This window comes from Coloeus monedula (genome assembly GCF_965178545.1).
Source record: "Coloeus monedula genome assembly, chromosome: 7".
Lineage (NCBI taxonomy): Eukaryota > Metazoa > Chordata > Aves > Passeriformes > Corvidae > Coloeus > Coloeus monedula.
The window spans coordinates 40,244,284-40,265,141 of NC_138787.1; the positions used below are offsets into that span (position 1 = coordinate 40,244,284).

General features: G+C 43.0%; 1 protein-coding gene across 9 annotated transcripts in view; it reads left to right on the forward strand.

Moving 5' to 3' along the window:
• The window catches only part of PKP4 (plakophilin 4), a 72,012-nt gene that overhangs the window by 45,598 nt on the left and 5,556 nt on the right, over nucleotides 1–20,858 (forward strand). For 6 of the 9 annotated variants that reach the window (XM_082284696.1, XM_082284698.1, XM_082284701.1 and 3 more), the window contains exons 5-17: nucleotides 2,620–2,751; nucleotides 2,904–3,094; nucleotides 3,889–4,444; nucleotides 6,823–7,014; nucleotides 8,492–8,706; nucleotides 11,512–11,640; nucleotides 12,706–12,919; nucleotides 15,166–15,349; nucleotides 15,658–15,775; nucleotides 16,246–16,437; nucleotides 16,579–16,752; nucleotides 17,565–17,715; nucleotides 19,764–19,959. In XM_082284696.1, coding sequence (XP_082140822.1) covers nucleotides 2,620–2,751; nucleotides 2,904–3,094; nucleotides 3,889–4,444; nucleotides 6,823–7,014; nucleotides 8,492–8,706; nucleotides 11,512–11,640; nucleotides 12,706–12,919; nucleotides 15,166–15,349; nucleotides 15,658–15,775; nucleotides 16,246–16,437; nucleotides 16,579–16,752; nucleotides 17,565–17,715; nucleotides 19,764–19,959 — 2,644 coding nt within the window. The remainder of the gene's footprint in view (nucleotides 1–2,619; nucleotides 2,752–2,903; nucleotides 3,095–3,888; nucleotides 4,445–6,822; nucleotides 7,015–8,491; nucleotides 8,707–11,511; nucleotides 11,641–12,705; nucleotides 12,920–15,165; nucleotides 15,350–15,657; nucleotides 15,776–16,245; nucleotides 16,438–16,578; nucleotides 16,753–17,564; nucleotides 17,716–19,763; nucleotides 19,960–20,858) is intronic. The other 3 variants (XM_082284699.1, XM_082284700.1, XM_082284703.1) reach the window with 1 other exon arrangement.

Here is a 20,858-nt window from a genome sequence, read left to right on the forward strand (position 1 = left end):
AGTTTCTTCCTTTTTGTTTCTTTCTTTCTCTTTCTTTCCTTCTTTCTTTCATCCAGCTCATGTTTTTGTTTTATCCTTTAATTCTCTCCTCACATTTGTGTGTTTTTATTTAGAATTCTCCTGTGCACATCTCTGCTAAGAAGTCACTTGACATATGGCAAAAATTCTACTTCTGTTTCAATGCTGTATGTGTTAATGCAAACCTAGATGTGTATTTCTCACATCTCTGTATTCAAAGTAGTCTTTCCTGCAGTAATTGCTCAGAAGTGGGCATGTTGGAAAAAAACCCTATTTCTTGCTTATAATTTCCCAATCTACATCTCCTTTCCTGTTTACAGTTATGTTGTGATTGTGGCATGATTGTGGGTTTTATTCCCCAGTTCACCATGGATCTTTGTTTTGTAGAAGTGTTACTAGATGCTGCTTTATGAATTGTAATCTGAAAATGCTGGAGTTAAAGATGGATAAAAACACTGCCTTAAATCACCTTTTTAATGACTGTAGGTAGTGGTTTACATCAAAAGCATCAGTGGACAATAAGATGTGACTGTAGCTATAATTGCATTCTGCATCAGTAGAATTATACAGAATTTTTCCACAGAAGTGTAAAGTGATGTTGTTTTGCAGATGCTTATAAATAGAATATTAGATCAGCCATTTATAAGAAGGCTATTGTTTTATTCAGGGCATTCCTCCTGTTTCATGGTAGTGGAGTCAGATAGAAAGACAACAGTTCATTTTATTCTGCATTCTTGCCTTTGTTAAACAGCCTAAACAGTCTTTATTTTTTAGCCCTATGAAGGCTTTGGCCTGGTGGGCAGTGTGTGATGGGAGCGAGGTTGGACTCAAAGCTCTGTCCTGGGAACATCTGCACTGAACAGCACAATTGGACCTTATTCTTCCTGTGTGTCTCTTCCCAAACTGATTGTCAGTTTGACATTGATTTAGTATCATGTAATATCCAGTAACTGAGATAATAGGGCCTTGTATTAGATAAACAAAATGACTGAAGATTAAGGTATTGAAGTTGGATGTAATCCTAATGTAAAAGTCCAAGTCCTCCAAGTGCTTTATTCCGAAGAACATGGAACATCCACTGGTGGCTGTTACCATCTGGTGTTGAGCTGGTGTAACAGGCTGTGAAGTGAGTTCTTGCAGTGTTGATTCTCTGGATCATTTCTAGGCATACTGACAATTAAACTAATGGAAGTGTAGTAATACTTCTTATTAAATCTTAATTAAATTTGGTCATGATACTCCTATTCTAGTAAATTAACTAGCGTCAAATTTTACAAGCTAGTTTTGACCTATGGGCATACTACTGATAAATAACTGCTGACTTCCTGGGATTTCTAAGATTTATTGATTTTTTTTTTTTTTTTAATTTGACTAGTGTTCGAGCGTTCTTCAAAATAGCAATTGCTGAGTAACATTTTTAGTATGAATGTTCCATTATGGCTCATTATGCAGATAGTGAGACACCAGCGTTTTGTGTCCAGCCACTAGTAAAAGCCAGAGTATTTCTGTGCAGCAGGCATCACTGCCCAGAGCCCACAGCTCCTGGCACTGAGCAGTCCTTGGGACTGGGCTGGTGTTCCTTGGCATGTTCCCTTTGGGTTCACTCCAGGCTCATTCATGGATTACTGCAGCAAGAATTTACGCTTCAGGTGTTATCTTTAAACATAACCTCCACTGCCTACTCTGCTTCTTCAGGGAGGTTTAGCTTGGATATTAGGGAAAATTCTTCATGGAAAGGGCTGCCCAGGACTGGGATGGAGTGCCCATCCCTGGAGGGATTTTAAAGCCATGTGGATGTGGCACTTTGGAGACAAGTGGTGGCCTTGTGCTGGGGGAACAGTTGGACTCGATGGTCTCAGAGGGCTTTTCCGACCTAAACTGTTCTGTGGTTCTGTACTGCATCTCTGCTGCCTGCATACATGATAATTGAATGCTTAATATTTCTGTTAAAATAATGTTGATTCAGTATCTTCATCTTTGTCCTTTTTTTCCCAGATTGTTTAGGTTTTTCCTTTCTTCTTAAGAGCATTGCTGTGCCTCCTTTGCCTTTCTTTACAACACTGTCATTTGTCTGTACAATTCAGCTGACATTCTTGGAACCAAAGTTAGCTTAAGAGGCATATATTTAGATAGTAGTTTACTAAGTAAAAAAAAAAAAAAGTATAGAAATTTGCTGCATCTGGTGTTGATAGTACACAAATAGGGATGAAATTCAGCACAGCCTTTTCTATCTGGAGGTGTTGATTACAGGCCCTTAAGACAAGGATGGCTGTCCACTGGGCACTGCTGCACAGTTGCACAGTGTTTCTATTCTTCAGAGTATACTAGGTAATCAATTAATTTTTCATTAAAATAGGTTGGAACATATATTTGAAAAATTAGAATTGTAGAACTACATCAAAACTTTCAGGAGACAAAGTTCTCAGAGATTTGTATTAACATTCTCTTCATTGTGTTTGGGAGATGATACCTGTCTGCCAGTAAGCTGATTCTGTTTGGTGTAAGTCCTTCATTAGTATGTATGAGAAAATAATGATTATTGAGTTTGCAGGAAACTTGCATACAAAACACTGGATTTATCTAAATAATTTGTTCTTTCAGATCCTCCGCCCAGCAGTGTAAGCAAACCCCAAGTGTCAGAGGGTGTTCACACCAATGCCTATGATACTAGGACAGAAGCAGAGCAAGGGACTCTCTACTCACCAGAGCAGACATCTCTCCATGAAAGTGAGGGTCTGTTGTGTGCATTTTAAATACTAGACTATATTTCTGTCTTGACAGTATGAAAACATAATACAGTTATGAATGCAGCACATAACAAAGTTATATAATAATTTGTGAATTTGTTTGATGATTTTATTCTTACGCTGGCTTCGTATCTACAGGGTCTGTAGGTAACTCAAGAAGTTCAACACAAATGAATTCTTATTCTGACAGTGGTTACCAGGAAATAAGCAGTTTCCATAACAGCCAAAACTTGAACAAGTCAGAGATCAGACAGCAGCATTCCCTTGGTGGACCTGCCAACAACCATGTGGTGAGGAGCTCACGCGCTGAAGGGCAGACGTCAGTCCAGGTACTCTGCTCAGTGCACTGCACCTCTGGCTGTGCACGGGCTTCAATGGGGTTTAGAGACAGCAGCTGTATAGCTGGGCTCCCCTTTGTGTGGGCTGGAGTCAATGTTACAAAGTTACAGGTTTTGTTTAACCCTTTCACTGGTTAAAAAGCCGGAATGGCTTGCAGCAGAGACTAGTTTGCTGGCATCAGCACACGTGTGATCTGGGTCATTCACAGGAGTTGAAGTGAAGTAGCACTCCTGACTTCACAGTACACTGCTATTGTCATATCAAGAAAGTATCACTCAAAATTCATTGGGAAATGGGGGAAAACTTCTGAGAAGTTAGCCTGTATGTAAGCATAGTTGTTAAAGGAAGATGCTGGTTTTGTTCCCGTACATTCTATGTTTTCTAGCTTTTCCCTCCTTTTTTGGTAAATGGAATGATAGTAAGACTGTAATTGTCAGAACATTTCTAGATTATACCAGAACTCTTTGTGTTACTGTTCCTGAATTTCCAGAGTGGTTGAGTAGTAAGGAAGGAAAGCATAGGTTGCAGATTAACATAGCAAGCCAAATGAGAATGAGAAACAGGTCGTTTTTAATGTTAAATTGTCCTTTTATATACTGAGAAGAACTGATTAGAAAAAAGTTACAGAGAAACTTGAAGGAATTAGGTTTAGGGTAAAAGCTACACTCCAGCTGCCTGTATATACTGTTGTGTGCATTTCCTGCTGACTCCTGTCTTTCAGGAGAACAATATCCACTGTGTGACCTTAATGATAAAACTCATAAATGTTTTTGATTTTCAACAGCCTTCAGCAAATACTGCTACCAACCGAGTCATGAGACGGGTCAGTTCGGTGCCATCCAGAGCACAGTCTCCCTCCTACGTGGTCAGCACCGGCGTGTCCCCGTCGCGGGGGTCGCTGCGGACATCTCTGGGCAGCGGGTATGGTTCTCCCAGCGTTGCTGAGCAGAGATCCCTGGCTTCCCACGCGTACTCATCCACCACCCTGCCCGCGCAGCGCGCGGGGTCCCCGTACGCTGGGCACCGACCTGCCTCCCCCTCGGCCGTGCGGCGCGTCGGCTCGCTCACCTCCCGGCAGGCAAACCCCAGCAGCGGCACTGCCCAGTACCAGACAGCAGGCAGAGTTGGCTCTCCTCTTGCCCTTACTGATGTGCAAACCAGAGTGGGATCTCCATCCCAAACTCAGCTGGGATCCTCTTCCCCGAAGCGTTCTGGCATGACGGCAGTTCCACAGCACTTGGGAACGACGCTGCAGAGGACAATTCATGACATGGAACAGTATGGACAGCAGTATGATATCTATGAGAGGATGGTCCCCCCACGGCCAGATAGCCTCACAGGTGAGTAATGGGCACAGACACGGATAAAATGCAGCACAAACCACAGCTGTAGAAAACCCAGAATGCAGTCGTGGTGTTGTGGATGAAACGTTGTAGTGCTGAGACATAATTGGGGTGGATGTGTCAGGTCAGTTGTAAATACTGATGTCAAACACTCTGTATCAATCACAAGTTCCTGGTGAATACTGGCTTTCTCTATGATTGCTAATTGGTGGCTATGCATTGAATTAAATCCTATGATTTAAGTTGCTAACTGAAATTCTAAGTCTTACAGAGGCATGTCAACATTTTCAAAGATAAAAGTACATTTAAATATGTGTGCAGGCTAAACATAAAGTAAAACATACTAGCCTGGAACTAATTTAATGTCTAGTTCTTTCTTAAAATATAAACTTACTACCGCTGAATAATAGGGGGGTTTTTTTCCACTAGTATTTCTAGACTATCTCATCCTTCAAATTAAATATAGGGTAACCATTTTAATACTAGTTTAAAATAGAGTTCTAAAAGGTAGAATCTATTCATCTGAGAGGCAGTTCTTGTTAACATGCAGTTACTTTACATTTTAAGTTTTGTGTGTTACTGATTTTGTTCTGACCTTCATCTGAATGAGCACAGACAAGGTGATTTTCCAATTAGACCATGTGCCCTTCAGAACAGATGGCAATTTCTGGTTTTTCTTTTGAACTGTTATAGTGCAGGAAGCTCCAAAATGCTCTCATCCCTCAGCAAAAGGTATAATGTGTCTTCTCCCTCACCTCTCTTTGCAAGACTTAATAATGTGCCAGTTTGATAAGGGATGGGGAATGAGTTTGATGGGAAAGGCTGTTCAGAAGTGTAAATGTGTACAGGCCATTTGTGGTAAAACAGCAGTCTTGCCCTCTTAAAATATTAGTCAGGTACTTTAGCACTGCTTGGAGATATCATCTTATCTAAACAGGTGAACTGATGTTTCTTGAGAAAAAATAGTTATTGAGATAGTGAATCAGTGATTCAGAAACAGACACTTTAAAGTTAATGCTTTTAGAGTAAAAGAAGATATTAATGACATGGTAGTCCAAGCTGAGAGAGCATCTTATTTTATAGCTGTCTGAACTGTAACCTTTCCAGGAAACTTGAAGTGCTATAACTCCCCTGTGCTTGATGTTACAAATTAAGAATTCCTCAGTATTGTTAAAAAAGCTCTTACATATTCTAATATAAATTAATTTTCATGTGTCTTTAGAGGAAGCAGCTGAAATCTGAAACTCAAATTTGTATATGATCAGTTTTCTGAGAGGAAAGTTTGGATGTGGGAAAGGTTTAGGGTACTGTGGCAGCCTTCAGTATAATCCAGAGCTAGTCCCTGCTGTGTAAGCAAGAGGAGAGAGTGGATATATGATCAGCTACTCTTCTGTGCTTACAGTCTCCATGTCCATGGGCTGCATGTTCTGGGAGAACAGTAATGTTGGAGATGACTGTCTTCCCAGGAGATGGCATTGTCACCTGGAGCTGTGGGCCCTGCTGCCCTCTTTGCCTGCTCAAGTCCTTCTGTTCTCACCACCTGTAGATGTGTTTTCTTAACGATGGTCCAAAGGTTCCCTTGCAGACACTGTGGCAGAGCAGGTCTGGGATTTTGAGGGGGGAAATACTCAGATGTAGGATACATTCGGTTAAACATCACTACTCCATTGTACTTTTGAGCTAGTTCTGTAATCTCCATCATTTCATCATCCTTGTATAGCTAATTTCACATGTTCTGTTGCTTTGAAAACTGCCAAAGCTTTAGTGCCTGCGGTGGTAATGCCAAAGTCGACAAAGTTGTATATACATTTTATGTGAAATATTAATATATAGCAAGGTGAAAAAATCTCATCCAACTGCAGCATTGCTATTTATATGCAGACCATGGGCTATTTAAACCTTTATAAAGATTTTTCTCCATGTGCTTACTTTTCTGCTGCCACTATCAAGCAGATGTTTGCTCTTACTACTATGGACTGTTTCAGTATTACAACCAGCTTTAGTCTGTGCCCTCTGTCACTATGGGATTTCTGTCAGGTCCATGCTTACCCTGTCATTGCTGAATCTGTGCACTGCACATGCTGATTCAGCTTTTATTCTCTGTGGTTTAGACTGCAAACGACAAAAAAAATTAAGTCAGAAAACTTCAAGTTGTCAGTGTATGGACAAAACTTCTGGTCAGGGAAATGCTGCTTTGTCAGTGAGCCTTTCAGTATGGGCCATTTAATAATGGAAAAACTGTAATGAGTAAGTCTTTGTAACTGTAGATTTTACCAACACCTTTTCTTGTCTAAGGGAAGAAAGATTCAATCCTGACAGCTCTGTTGCTTTGCTGAAGATGGGCGACGTAGACATTTCCCTGTGCTTGGTTGCAGGCCTGAGGAGCTCGTACGCGAGCCAGCACAGCCAGCTGGGGCAGGAGCTGCGCTCGGCGGTGTCCCCAGACATGCACATCACCCCCATCTACGAGGGCAGGACGTTCTACAGCCCCGTGTACCGCAGCCCCAACCACGGCGCCGTCGAGCTGCACCACGGCTCCCAGGCCGCCCTGTTCCGCACCGGCTCCGGTGGGTGACGGCCCTGGGCTCTGTCCGAGCCGGCTGTTCTGGGGCACGGGGCGTGACAGGGGAGACATGGAATGCCAGTTCAGAAGGAAGAACTAGAGGGTATCAATTAATGGAGACAGAAGCTAGGTTTGAAGGACTTAAAATAACCTGTAGGAATTAAAAGGCTCTTTTGATGTTTGCAGGGAATGCTTGGGGCTATATATCACTGTCAGCCTGGGGTCAGAGTGTTTTCTGTTTGATAGCACACACGCAGGTACATCCCAGATACGTGTATTTAATGACACACAGAATTTATTGCTTTCTCTCTTGCATTCTTTGTGCATCACTCTCTTATGAATTGAGTTGGTTCATGGGTTTTTTTATTCATCAATATAGTAAAACAAGAGCTTTCCACTAAAATTACCTACTGCATCTTTCACAGTAGAAATACTGTTTTACCCAACTTCTCAGCAAAGCATAATGGTAAAGACTACAGCTGAGGATTATCTATTGGAACCAAAATATTCCCCTAGTATCTCACAGAAGTGCTACTCATGTATTGTGAAGAGCATAGGCATTAGTTTAGTATTAGGATTTACTTTCTGTAGAGAGAAATGTAATGCATGTTGCAATGCAGTTTGTTCTTTAAGGTTGATTAATAATTTGTATAGTTGTTTCCAAAAACTCTTAAGATATTAAGAGTGATTTAGTTAAGTAACCTCTCTAGAAGTATTTATAGAGAACTGTCCAATTCCTGTGTCATGTTTTCACACACTTGAAAATGTCGTTTTAATGTTTGCTAATGTAACTGCAATACCAAGAGAACAGAGTGCTGAAGGAGGCACCAGTTTTTGCAATTCTCCTGCCTTCTACAACCTAGAATAAATGGAGTTTGTCAGAATGTGCCAATGAAGAAATATAACTGGAAACTGGAATTCTTTGTTTACTTGTCTACTTAATACCACTTACCTTGGAAGAACAAGAGCCACCACAAGAGCTCTGTTCAGACAGGAAGATGCATGTTCTTGCTCCTGAACCACTCAGCTTCATTTTTGCAGTGATCCACATATTACCTTTTGTTAGGGAACATGTACATGTAGTTAGGAAAAGCAAAATATCATATAAACAATATGAATTTTTGTTTACTTTCTTTTCCTTTTTGGTACAATAGGTGAATTGATATTACGAACTTAGAAAACACTTTGCACCCAGATTTCTGCTTGTTGGCATGGGATGCTTTTCCTACTTTAAATACTTGTTGAGGGAAGCTGAGGCACAAGTCTGATCCCACAAAACCTTTCATTCTGTAACTAACCTCTCCATCTTCCATGGGACACTGAGGAATTGCTCCCTGAAATCTGGCATCAGCTTCCAACACTGAGCACAGTACGCATTTTCAAGACGGATGGTTTTTTTGCTTGCACTGTTAAGTAGGTGTCACCCCTTCTCTTCAGCAGGCACTTGTTACCTGGTTGGTTTTGACACTGTTTTATCCTAGGCATGGGTAACCTGCAGCGATCCTCCAGCCAGCGTAGCACCCTCACATACCAAAGAAACACCTACGGGCTGCCCCCGGCGGCCGCGCTGGCGGAGCCGCTGCGGGCGGTGCCGTTCCGGCTGCCCGAGCCCAGCTACGGCCGCCTGCAGCCCGCGCCCGACGGCGGCACCACGCGCTCGCCTTCCATCGACAGCATCCACAAGGACCCCAGGCAAGTCCCCGCTCCAGGGCTCGCACGTGGCTGCCGCCAGGGCTCACTGCGTTCCTTGCACACCTGTGGCAAGTGGTCCCATCTTCCGTGGCTTAATCAGTCATGACTCGTTTAAATATTAAGATCTCTACCTTTATTGCCAAAATATTAAACACAGGCTGCTTCTTGCAGTAAGAAAAAGTAGCTGTTATGCATCTTATTATTACATTTTTCTTTCATGTTTGTTTCTCTGGAGAAGTTATTACAGGAAACACAACTTTGATGAGATTTGACTGGATTATTGCAAATATATTTTAGTAACCTGTAACATTGTAGTGAGATTTCTCTTTATAGGAATGGGAATTGGGGCTTGAAAATTCAAAAGTACACACCTAATTTATTTGAATGAATTTTTTATGAACAGCCTGCTTAAATTTCAAAACAAAGTGTTAAAACTATTTATAAATTTGCAATTTTGAAAGTGAACACATATTTTTGCAGTAATTACTGGTTTGATTTTGTAAATGTCTGTACACAGAGTGGGCCTTTGACAAATGTAGTACCGTCATTGTCACATAGACACTGTGCACTAAAACCTTGTATTTAACCTGGGAGTATCAAAGGCCAGGCTGTGCACAGCTTGGAGGGATTTATGAGTATGTCCAGTGTGGATTTGGAATTGGTAGGAATTCCAGTCCCTCTTCAGATTGCTGGTTCACTGAGGAACCAGCTCATCCTGGAGGAGCTCGGCTCAGCCATGCCTCAAAAGCTGTCCTAGGGACATGTTGGGCACCAAGGAGACCTTGAGCAGAGATGGTGAGACTGGAGTGATGCCTTGACGGGGCTACCTAAAAACAGAAGCTAGACAAAACTAAGAGAATAAAGGCGGGTATATTTATTGAAGGGCCTTCAAGGTACACTTTGGGCAGTCACAGCCCTAGGGCTACACCCAAAATGGGCCACTGGATCGTGGGTTTCCATACTTTTATAAGTTTGGTCAATTTGCATATTGGTGGTTAATCCTCCAATTACAATTTCAGGTAATGAAATCATTTACCCTCAGTTTGCTCCCCCTTAATCCACTTTGTTTACGTATTTCAGGGCCTGAGACAGTAAGGTGTCCTTGAAGTTCAGGCCTAGAGAGGATTTGTTTTGTCTGACCAGAATGGGAGAGCAGTAACTAACAGGCTATATGGAGTCTTAGAGTTACACACTAAAGCTTTGCAGGATATGAAAAATATAAAAGCTAAAATCCTAAGGCATCGGGAGCCTCATGGTGCATTCCCCTGGTCCTGTCTACAGCAGGCTTGTAGCACCAGGCAGTTACTCTAGTCTGGGCCTGTCCTATCATCTCAGCAATGAAAATGCTGCTTTAATGGGTTTTGTTGCTCTATTTATTAGAGGAAATTTATATATTTAAACTTTTTAAAATAGATATGGAGAGACTGAATTAATTTCATTAAACTGAATGGTACTTTCTTCCAAATGCTGTTAATAGGATAAGCTTAGCTCTAGGTAGTAAAGCTTGGAGGGCGCCTGCTCTGTTATGGTGGCAGGAGGAGTTACTTACAGCAGGGATGCTTCACATTCATAGCAAGGAACTTTAAAGAAACTCTGACTCAGTCGTCACTGCTGATGCACCTTCTCAGCTTGTAATCTCACAGTGGAATAGTTTTTACCTTACATTTAATCTGTTCCAGTTTCTGATGTGCGTATCATGCTGTGGCAGGAGTCAGGGGAGCGTGTTACACAGCCTGGGAATGGGCTGTTAGGAAGCACCACCCTGGAATGAGGGTGAAAGTGACTAGTTTTACTAGAAAGGCAGTTTTCCCTAGGGTTTTCCTATCATTAGTATGGAAAAACAAACCTCTGAGTTGTTGAGCAGTTCAAAGCCGGCACGGAACTGAGCTTCCCCTTCATGTGACTGTGAGTCCTGGGGAGACTTGACTGGCCAGGCCAGCATTAGTCTTGGAACAGCTCCCCAGCTACTGTTCTTAGAACATACTTCGCTCTTTTTTTGGTTTATTTTGACTTTGGTTTTTGGTTAGGTTTTACGGGGGGAGGGGGGTGTGTTTGTTTGTTGGGGTTGGTTTTGGGTTTGGTTTGTTTTTTCAGTTTTTTGTTTACGTGGATTTTTGAGTCTGGGAAAACTTAAGATACTACTTTATCCCCCTCCAATTCTCCGTTACAGAAGGCAGATAGCCCAGCAAATATTAATGGCTATGTTTCTAAATCTGCAAACTGGGCATGTTTCATGACTTTTCCAGGATTGGTCTGCACAAAATCGTTGTGGTTTAATGAAGGAGATTTTATTTAATTATTTTAAATTTACAATCCCTGAATAACTCAAATCAAGCAAACTTTCCTGTGTCTGATCCTGACAATAACACTTTGGGGTGTGCAGATTTTGTTGAGGTATAATTGGCTTCTGCCTAGGGAGAACATTAGGCACTGAGAGAAAAGTGTGTGGAAATGATGCCCCTGAGCAGCACTGTGGAGGGGGTATCTTTTACATATATATTTAACTTTTGGGAGATTTTTTGTAGGTTGAAGTGTTTGAGTCAGTGTAACTTCAGTGTTTATTTGTAGTTGTGTGGTCCATAAGCCAACTGAAGCACATTGGATATAGCATCCTTGTCCAGTTGGAAGACTAAAAGGTGATGTGACCCACTGTTATCCCATTACACCTGGTTTTCCTTCTAGCCCTCTTACTGCAGAGCAAAACTGAAATTGTCAGAAAGCCCTTAAGATGCTCCAGTACTTGTGCACAGTAAATTCCCATACATTTGGGAGTAATGCCTTCTCTCCATGTGTTGTCTGATGAAGGGAGTTTGCGTGGCGAGATCCAGAGCTGCCTGAGGTCATTCACATGCTCCAGCACCAGTTCCCGTCGGTGCAGGCAAACGCAGCTGCCTATCTGCAGCACCTCTGCTTTGGGGATAACAAAGTGAAAACAGAGGTAGGTGCTGCTTGCACTTCTCTTCCAGGGTAGCAGGCAAACTAGGCCTCTTGCCTCTTCCTAGTTTTTTCATCATAACACAGTATTTGTGACCCTCTTGTGTTCCTGTGCATACCAGATGGATGCTAATATTGAAGTACCTGGGGTGTGTAATTACACACACACTCAGATTCTTCCTGTCGTAAGAGCTGCATGGAAATTTTATGGAAATCTTTTACCTTGAAGTTGTGTCATCCAGCAGAACTGTAAAGTAGGTTTGCCAGAGCCTGGCTTTGTGTAACCTATTGATGACTGGAGACTAGAACATCCAGGAGCTCTGGAGCTCTTTCACTGGTTTTAATTAAGGTGTTTTAACGCATCGTAGGGAATGAGTGAGCTGTCAGGCAAAGGAAAGGAGGCCAGCCCTAGAGAAACATGGAGGACACTGTTTATGTCACTGTGATGTGGAGGCAGGACACATCTGAGTGGACCTTCAGATTATTGTTGAAATTTCTTGAAACTTTGCATTTGAAGAGCTTCTCTTTTTGCAAAGCAGCTGTGAGCTGTTGATTTGAGGGAATTTGCCATTTCATTTGCATCGTGTGTGTATTACATGTTATTTTCAGTAAAAAATTTATTTATGTTAGTAAAATGTTGGTGGAACTTTTGTAAGAAGATAACCCAACATAATTTAGTGTTCCTGGGAGATGAAAAGGTGGTAGTGGTTTTGATGTTCTGGTGACGATCACAGTAATAATCAGCTCTTATTTCCAATATTCCCTAAAAAGATATTCTGGGGTATGGGAAATTACTTTTAAACCCAGAAACAAAACTGATGCAATAACAATTTCTTCTGAACACAGCAAGTGTCTCAAAATGACCCTCAGCTATTGCAGTGGGGTGGGGGGGGAGGTTCACAGGAATTTCAGTCCCATGTAGCAATCGAGTCAATAAGGTTCAGCAGCTGTTTCTTCTGGAAGTAGGATGGAAAGTACAGTTCTCATAAAAACAAGAGCCTTTTACATCTTTAGAGTGAGGTGGGCAAGATCAGTAGGGTGCTGATGGTCCTGACATTCCTCTTTCCAGGTGTGTAGGCTAGGAGGTATCAAGCACCTGGTGGATCTCCTGGATCACAGAGTCCTGGAGGTTCAGAAGAATGCCTGTGGTGCGCTGAGGAACCTCGTTTATGGGAAGTCCACTGATGAGAACAAAATAGCCATGAAGAATGTGGGAGGGATACCGGCCCTTCTGCGGCTGCTGAGGAAGTCTGTCGATGCCGAGGTCAAAGAGCTGGTGACAGGTAAGCTTGGAAGGGAAGCTAGCAGAGAGCTATAATGCAAGTTATTTTTCTGGACACTTACATCAATCAGTTAAAACAACACGGAGTGTGGAGTTACTGGGAGAAGTGAATGCTGAGGTAGTTGCACTAAAGCTCCATGTAGGGTGGCTTTTCCCTTAAATGAGTCCCCTGCACATGCAGCAGGTCTTGGACAGGTATTTCTGTATTGATTCTGAACATTTGTTTTATTATGGGCTTTTTTTATCTTCTCTTGACAACAGTTTTAAATAAGATCTTGCAGAATTTGTAAGATGGATCCAAACTATGTAAATGTGTATGGTATTTAATCTGAATTATAATCAAGGATGACTACTTCAGAAAAAGACACTTTTTGACACACATTTTTAGGTAATCAAGTCCCTTTTGTTACTGAAGTCTTGCTGTACAGGAGCTGGAGTTAAGAATCACAAATAATACTTTTAACATGGCTCTAAAATGGGTCTGTGATAGTACTAAAAGTATCAGGAATACTCGAGCACTTAAACAGGTGCAGTATTTATTGTTGGTAGATCTTTCCTCTTTAGGGAGGAGTTTTGTCATTTAATCATATCCAGAAAACTCTTACAAGGCTATTCTTGCAGATGCCATTTCTATGGAAGTGCCTTTTACATCCAATCTTTAGACAGCTCTGTTACAGGACTGTTTAGGGCAGTCCCTGGAATAACTGGATTCTTCACCCATGATGTTGATCAACGCATTCAAACACAAAAAATTATCTAGGGAGAGCAGAAGCACTCTGGGGAAAACCTTCAGGATGGTCACAAATTCCCATCTGGAGAGCTTCTGCACCAGTTAGTCACAAGTTCTGCTGTGAGGGGTTCAGCGAATCCGTTGTCACATCCAGGGAATCAGTGATTTAAGTGTGTGCCACAGACAGGCACATCCCTGTCAGATCAGAATAGAATGAACTATTTCAGTAGGAAGGGACCTACAAGGGTCACCTGGTCCAGCTGCTTGACTTCTGCAGGGCTGGCCAGAAGTTAAAGTGTGTGGTTGAGGTCATTGTCCAAATGCTTCTTTGCATCTGGGGAAGTTGCATTATTCAGGAACAGCCAAGTCAGCAACCACAGGCTTCATCCAAACATATGCATTAGCCTTTTGTGTGAGCTGAACCCCAAGATCAGGAGCTCTAAGGACCCCTGTGGGACATGGGAAAAACTTCAGTTGCCTGTAAATAGAAATCAGGATAAAGTCAGTCAATAAATCTCCTCATGTCTGTATCTCCCCATGGGGCCTCTTAATTATTTTCTTAAAGAGAAGAAGAAAAGGTGTCTCATGTAAAGATCTGTCTTTCTTTTTGTTTTTGTTGGCTGTGTAAAAAACTTACTCTGTCTCACCAGCTTTCATTTTTGTTAGCTCTTGTAACATTTGCTGTCTGGTCCCCTCATAATTTACTTCTGAGGAAATGGATGTTCAAGGTCCAGTCCAAGGGAAACCCGAGGGTTTGTAGCAGCGATGTCGTGGGGCTGTCGAGGAGTTCCTGCCCTTGGGTTTGCTGCATGCGCGCAGCTGTGCGACTGCGCAGTCAGTAAAACATTGTATGTGAGGAAAGTGTTTTGAACAAGTACCTGGTGAGACTTCAGATGAACTTTAAGCTGTGTTTCATGATGAAAAAGAAGATTTAATGCTGTGTTCAGCATGTTACTTGTATATACAGTTCTGCTGGTAATTTATGTCAGATTTCATACTTCAGTATCTCAGTGTCATTTATGGACACTTTGCAGGGCAGGGGACTAGGGATTTCTGCCCGAGGATAAAAGATGGATAGCAGTTCCTTGCAGCTGGTGGGTGGATGGATGGATGGATGGATGGATGGATGGATGGATGGATGGATGGGACATGCTCTGGAATTGTTGCTGTTGTTTCCAGGAAGAAAGTTTATGTAGGATTTTTACATCCCTTCTTGTATGTTCAGCTCTGCTACTCAGTACCTGATATCCCTGGTATGAGTATGGTGTGAGGTAGCAGAAATGTCAGGGCAGGCCATCCTTATCATTGGAAAAAAAAAACAAACCAAAGCCATGCCCTCCTCCACTGTTCACCTTGTTCACATTGCTTTCCTCCTTTTTGGATGCTGGCTCTCCACGTTCTGCCTGCTCTAGAATCACATCACATATTTAAAGTAATGTCTTTTAAGTTGTCAGCGTTGCTTCATGTTTGTTTGCCAAGTCTCTGCTGACTTTACTGCACTGGAAATGTCTTCTAAGGGGTTCTCTGGAACTTGTCTTCATGTGATGCCGTGAAGATGACAATCATTAGAGATGCTCTGTCCACGCTGACAAACACTGTGATAGTGCCCCACTCGGGATGGAACAGCTCCTCCTTTGATGACGATCATAAAATGAAATTTCAGACTTCCCTCGTTCTGCGCAATACAACAGGATGCCTGAGGTATTTGCCTGTCTAGAATACTTCCTTTTAAAGAGTAATCATGTTATCCAGCAGGCCTTTCTTGTATTGTAATTTTAAAGACAAAGGAATTGTTTTAGTCTATAAATTACAGAGTTCCATCACGTTGGCAGCTTTTCCAATTGCCCTTTTTTTTCCTAATAGAAAAATATGAAAATTACCAAGTTAGTCACTAAGAGTTGCTAAACAATTACCAATCAGCTGCATAAAAACCTTCTGCAAACTGTCAATTAAATAATTATCTGTCTGTCCTTGCATACACCATGTTCCTTTGTCATTCCAACCTTCAGGAACCTGAGCTCTGCTGGGGAAGAGGCACGAAAACAGATGAGATCCTGCGAAGGACTGGTGGATTCACTGCTCTATGTGATCCACACCTGTGTGAACACCTCAGATTATGACAGCAAGGTGTGTGCATGTCTCATCTACAGATATTTTAGTGCTAACCTGTGTGTCTGATCTTGGGGCTTTGTATAGCTCAGCTGGGCATGGTGGTGTCCTTAGCTCAACTGGCATCGCTTCCAACCCTAGGTCACTGAGGCACAGCCAAACTCAGCTGCATAGGACAGGGTCACCTCTTGTTTTCAGCAGTGCTGCAGTATCCGTTTCTTTATAAAACAGTAATAAGCTCTTACGCTTTTCATTTTCAGAATACTAAAGAATAAGCCACTATGGCAGAGATCACTCTTATAAATATTGTCAGATTTGAGAGAGATTGCATTTTCCCAGAGAAGCAGCCAAAACACAGCCCAAGGCCAAGCATTAGAGTTTAGCGCTTGTGCTCCCAGCACCACTTCTCCTCTACTGAATTGGTTTGGTTTGGCTTGTCTCTGCATGAGGAAGAACTGGTGACATGGAGTCTTTCTGGTTTGGTTCAGACAGTGGAGAATTGTGTGTGCACCTTGAGGAACCTTTCCTACCGCTTGGAGCTGGAGGTACCTCAGGCACGGCTGCTGGGAATCAATGAACTGGATGACTTGTTGGGAAAAGAGTCACCCAGCAAAGACTCAGAGCCAAGCTGCTGGGGAAAAAAAAAGAAGAAGAAAAAAAAAACTTCCCAGGAGGATCAGGTTTGTATTTTCCATGTACTGCAAGTACCTCAGATGGCGTTTGGCTCATGATGGGGGAGGATGTAGCTTGATGAAAACTATCCTGCGTTGAATGAAAATATAGAGGTTTTGTTTGGTTACAAATCTGCATTCCTTTCTCAGTGGGATGGAGTTGGCCCTATCCCAGGATTTTCCAAGTCTCCTAAAGGGGTGGAGATGCTCTGGCACCCATCGGTGGTGAAGCCATACCTGACACTTCTGGCAGAGAGCTCCAACCCAGCCACTCTGGAGGGCTCTGCAGGATCACTCCAGAACCTTTCTGCAGGCAACTGGAAGGTATGGGAATTCCTGCTCCTCCTCCTCTCGTTGTACTCCAGCTGTTTTCTCTAGTAAGACCTTGGAATGTGTTTGGGTGGACATGCCATTTTCTTGTGTGCATCTGAGCATTCCCATCTTGTCTGTGCATTAGTGCTCATGTGCTGCAGTCATGTTTCCACAGTGAAAAGCCTTGGCAAAGATCAGGGGCAACAAGAGCCACATAGAAACTGGCCTTTATTTTAAATAAACAGAAAAAGCTTCTTCCAGTGCATATCAGATCAGAGCAATCTTCTGGCATCTTCTAGCTGTGAATTCTGGTGGGAAGGTGCTGTTGAAATAAGACCAGGACAAATAAAACTACCTTATTTCCATATTCCATTATTTATTTCCATCTGTTTTGGCCATTGCATACAATGTGCTACAAAAGCAGCACACGAGAACACTTTATGGTGTCATTTATTTTTCATGGAGAAATTAAAAAACACAGCCAACATTAATTGCTTCCTTTGCTTGCAGCAAGTCAACTAAGTCTTTTTCAGTTTGACCATTGTGAAATTGATATTACAAAAAAAAAATACAACAAACAAAACCCAAACCCCCTGCTCCCTTTTCAATAATCATCATCTATTCAGATACTTTCTTTCTTTGTAAGAGGAATGAGTGAACAATGGCAAAGAGCCAGCCCTTTATAATTGTAAAAAAAGCGCACATCGAACATGTCATCTTTTATTGGAAATGACCCAAACATGCTTGAGAATTCCAGTCCAGCCCGAGGCTGTTTCAGTCACGGTGCTGTGGTGGATTTGTGGGTAACTGAGGTTCTGTGTCAGTTCGCAGCCTACATCCGCGCTGCCGTGAGGAAGGAGAAGGGGCTGCCCATCCTCGTGGAGCTGCTGAGGATGGACAACGACAGAGTGGTGTCATCTGTGGCAACTGCCTTAAGGAACATGGCCTTAGATGTCCGGAACAAGGAGCTTATCGGTATGTACAGACCGTCCTCCAAGTGAGCACCAGCACCAGGATGTCGGACCTTGGGTGGGAGAATCGAAGGAGAGATTCCACTAATGGGAACAGCACACTGGATGTTTGCATCACATCAGTTGTGTCACATAAATGAGTCTTTTTGACAGCAGCAGCTTTCCAGAGCAGTATTGCCATGTTAGTTTGCTGCTGGCTGCCTTTCATGGATGGGAGTCACCTTGGCTCAGCCAAACGAGACAGAAAACCCTCAATGCCAAAGTGGGATGGAAACACAGCTCTGCTTCCTTGGAGCTCAGTGCTCACCTACGTGGGGGTACAGGTCTCTCACGTGTTCCTGGGGGATGGAGCAGCTCTGTTGCCACTACAGCAGTGCTTTGTTTAACAATTTTGGACAGGAAGAGGGGGAAGAAATCTTCTCCTGGTGAAGTATTTCCCGGAAAACACAGATATAGAGCAGCTTCTGTGTCTTTGCTGAAATAAGTTATCAACGGGGGTACTTGCTAGAAAAATTTACTGTCTTGTCAATTCTAATATTTAACCCTTTAAGCATTCATCTTGCCTTTCTCATCTAACATTAAAAAAAAAAATACCAACAAAACAACAAACAACTTCCCTGCCTTTCCTGCCCTGAGGTTTCTCAGTCTGTTAGTGTTGAATATGCCTCAGCCTCAGGCTGCTGTGGCTTCAGTGAACCCTGCTAACAAATGGCATGGTATAAAAAAGTCTCATTTTTGTTACAAAAGCGTTTTCTGTGTGTAGACTTGTGGGGTCAGGGATATAACAACTGTTCATAGAGATAGGATAATCATTATTCTCAAAAAGAGAAATGCAGGTGAACAGATCTTTATCATCTGTTTCTGAAGCTTCTCCATCTGGGACATTCAGAGCATGTCTTCCTGCAGTGCAGGTGTCACACATGAGAAATGTGTAGGGAGAATGCTGTTCTATAGCACCAACCCTGTGCAGGTCAGATGCAGGTGAGATTCTCTTGTCAGGATGTTTTTTCCATTCCTGGCAAAACTTTTCAGTTCAGGAATGGTCCTCCACCTGCTCCCTCTTCTTGTCAAAGCTGTACCTCTGAAAGTGTTTCTGGCCTCAGATACACTCTGGAACAGATCATTGTATAAAACATTGGAAGATATGAAGCGAGTTGTGTACCCCATGCTAGAAATCCTCTTTAGGAGCTTTTCTGCCAGTGTGGGAAAGGAACAATGGGCTCACAGGGTCACACTGAAGGAAATGAGAGATGAGGACTCCAACAAATTGCAATATATGTTGGAACATGCAGCACGTGGCTGAGCTTGCTAAAGGGTTGGCAGTGGCAGGGTATTGCTGCAGACAGCATTGTGGGGATAGTTTTCCAGTGGGTTTCCTTTTGCCTGCAGAATTCCTTTTTGGCTTTTTTCTCTTCTCAGGCACATCATGCAAATAGATAGTGAATGGCTTTGTGCAAAGTTCTTTCATTTTTCACTGTTATGTACAAATACATGTCTGCTATAAAATCAATTAATCATTCAATTAACAGTACAGCCTAAACAGGAAAAAAACTTGACCTTGTCTTAGTTACTGTCCCTTGTGTGCAGCTTATCTCTGGCATCAGTCAGCAACTGGAGCCTGACAGAGCTGAGTGCTGACAGGTAGCAAACAAGGTGAACAGAACATCCAGAAGAAAGAATTCCCAGTTACTGTAAGGATTTCCTTAATCCTCCCATAGATGAAGCCCAGCAATGTGCACTGCTCTGTCAATCATAATAAGTAGCCTAACATTTTTCCTTGAACAATCCTGCTTTCTCCAAATAATTGTTGTTTAAAATTGTTCCTCTTTTAGTGCAAAATTCAGCTTCTCACACTTTTAATCTAAAAGGAAAAAAAGATTCAAAAATTGACATGTGGTCTCTCTTGACTCTGCGTAAAATGTGAATTCTTGGCAGGTTTTGATACTGTGCTTTTCACTGCATTCAGCTGCAGTTTTGTGCTGAGTCCTGCAATTTCCAGTCTGAAGGACCAAGCTGTGGTTTTGACCTGGTTCTGGGGGTGTGTGTTTCCAGGTAAATACGCGATGCGAGACCTGGTCAATCGGCTCCCAGGAGGCAACGGCCCAAGCATCCTGTCGGACGAGACAGTGGCCGCGATCTGCTGCGCCCTGCACGAGGTCACCAGCAAGAACATGGAGAATGCCAAGGCCCTTGCCGACACCGGTGGGATAGAGAAGCTGGTCAACATAACAAAGGGAAGAGGTGACAGGCAAGTAGGCAGCAAAGGTTGTACCTGAGCTGTTTGTGTCCATTTAAAATGCTTAAGAATGCGGGAAATGGTTTTTTTTTTGAAGGAAAAAAAGATCTGCCTTTGCAGTCTGGGTCTGAGGAGCTGGCAGCTGGAATCTCCCTAGGAGGGAGGAGGTGCCAGTACCACTGTCCTCTGCAGTATTCTCTGTCTCAGGCTTCTGGAGGCTGGTACAGCTGCTCACAGTAACCCTGGTCATGGCACCTGTTCAGGTTAAATGAGTTAAATAGTCACCTCTTAAAAGCCTACAAGACTAATGGGATATTTAGAGCTTTTCCAAATATCTGTGTGGGCACCTTTGTCAGGATGTGTCCCAGCAACGGTGAATTGTACCTCATGCAGCCCTTTGGTCAGTGGAAGGAGAATGTGGCCAGGGTCATCCCCTCAAACAGCATTGCCAAGCAATGCTGCCCTCTGTGCCAGAGCTCCAGGGAGGCTGTCAGCTGAGTTCTCTGCTGGCATTGTGGTTGTCTAGTGGAAATGAAACCTGTGAGCATGTGGTGGGCCAGCAGCAGGAGGCCCCAGGACCCTGTGGCTGTGGGATGGGGTAGCAGGAGCCCAGCCCAGAGGTCCTGTGACCATGCTCAGCATCGCTGCTCTCCTCCACAGCAGGGCTGACAGCAACCATCTCAGCAAGGCCTCCTGTACAGACCAGGCTGTCACCGATCTTCCCACGGATAGCAGGATGCTGGTGGTACAGTCAGCCCTGCATGCTGTTCCCAGGTTGGATCTGATGGTAAAGGAGAGGAAGGGATCTCTTCCCAGAGATAGGGGACAGTGTGAATTAACCACACCACATTTTTAGCACAGTCTGTGGCTCACAAGGAGCTGGGCTGGCTTTTGAGTGTCCATAATTTATA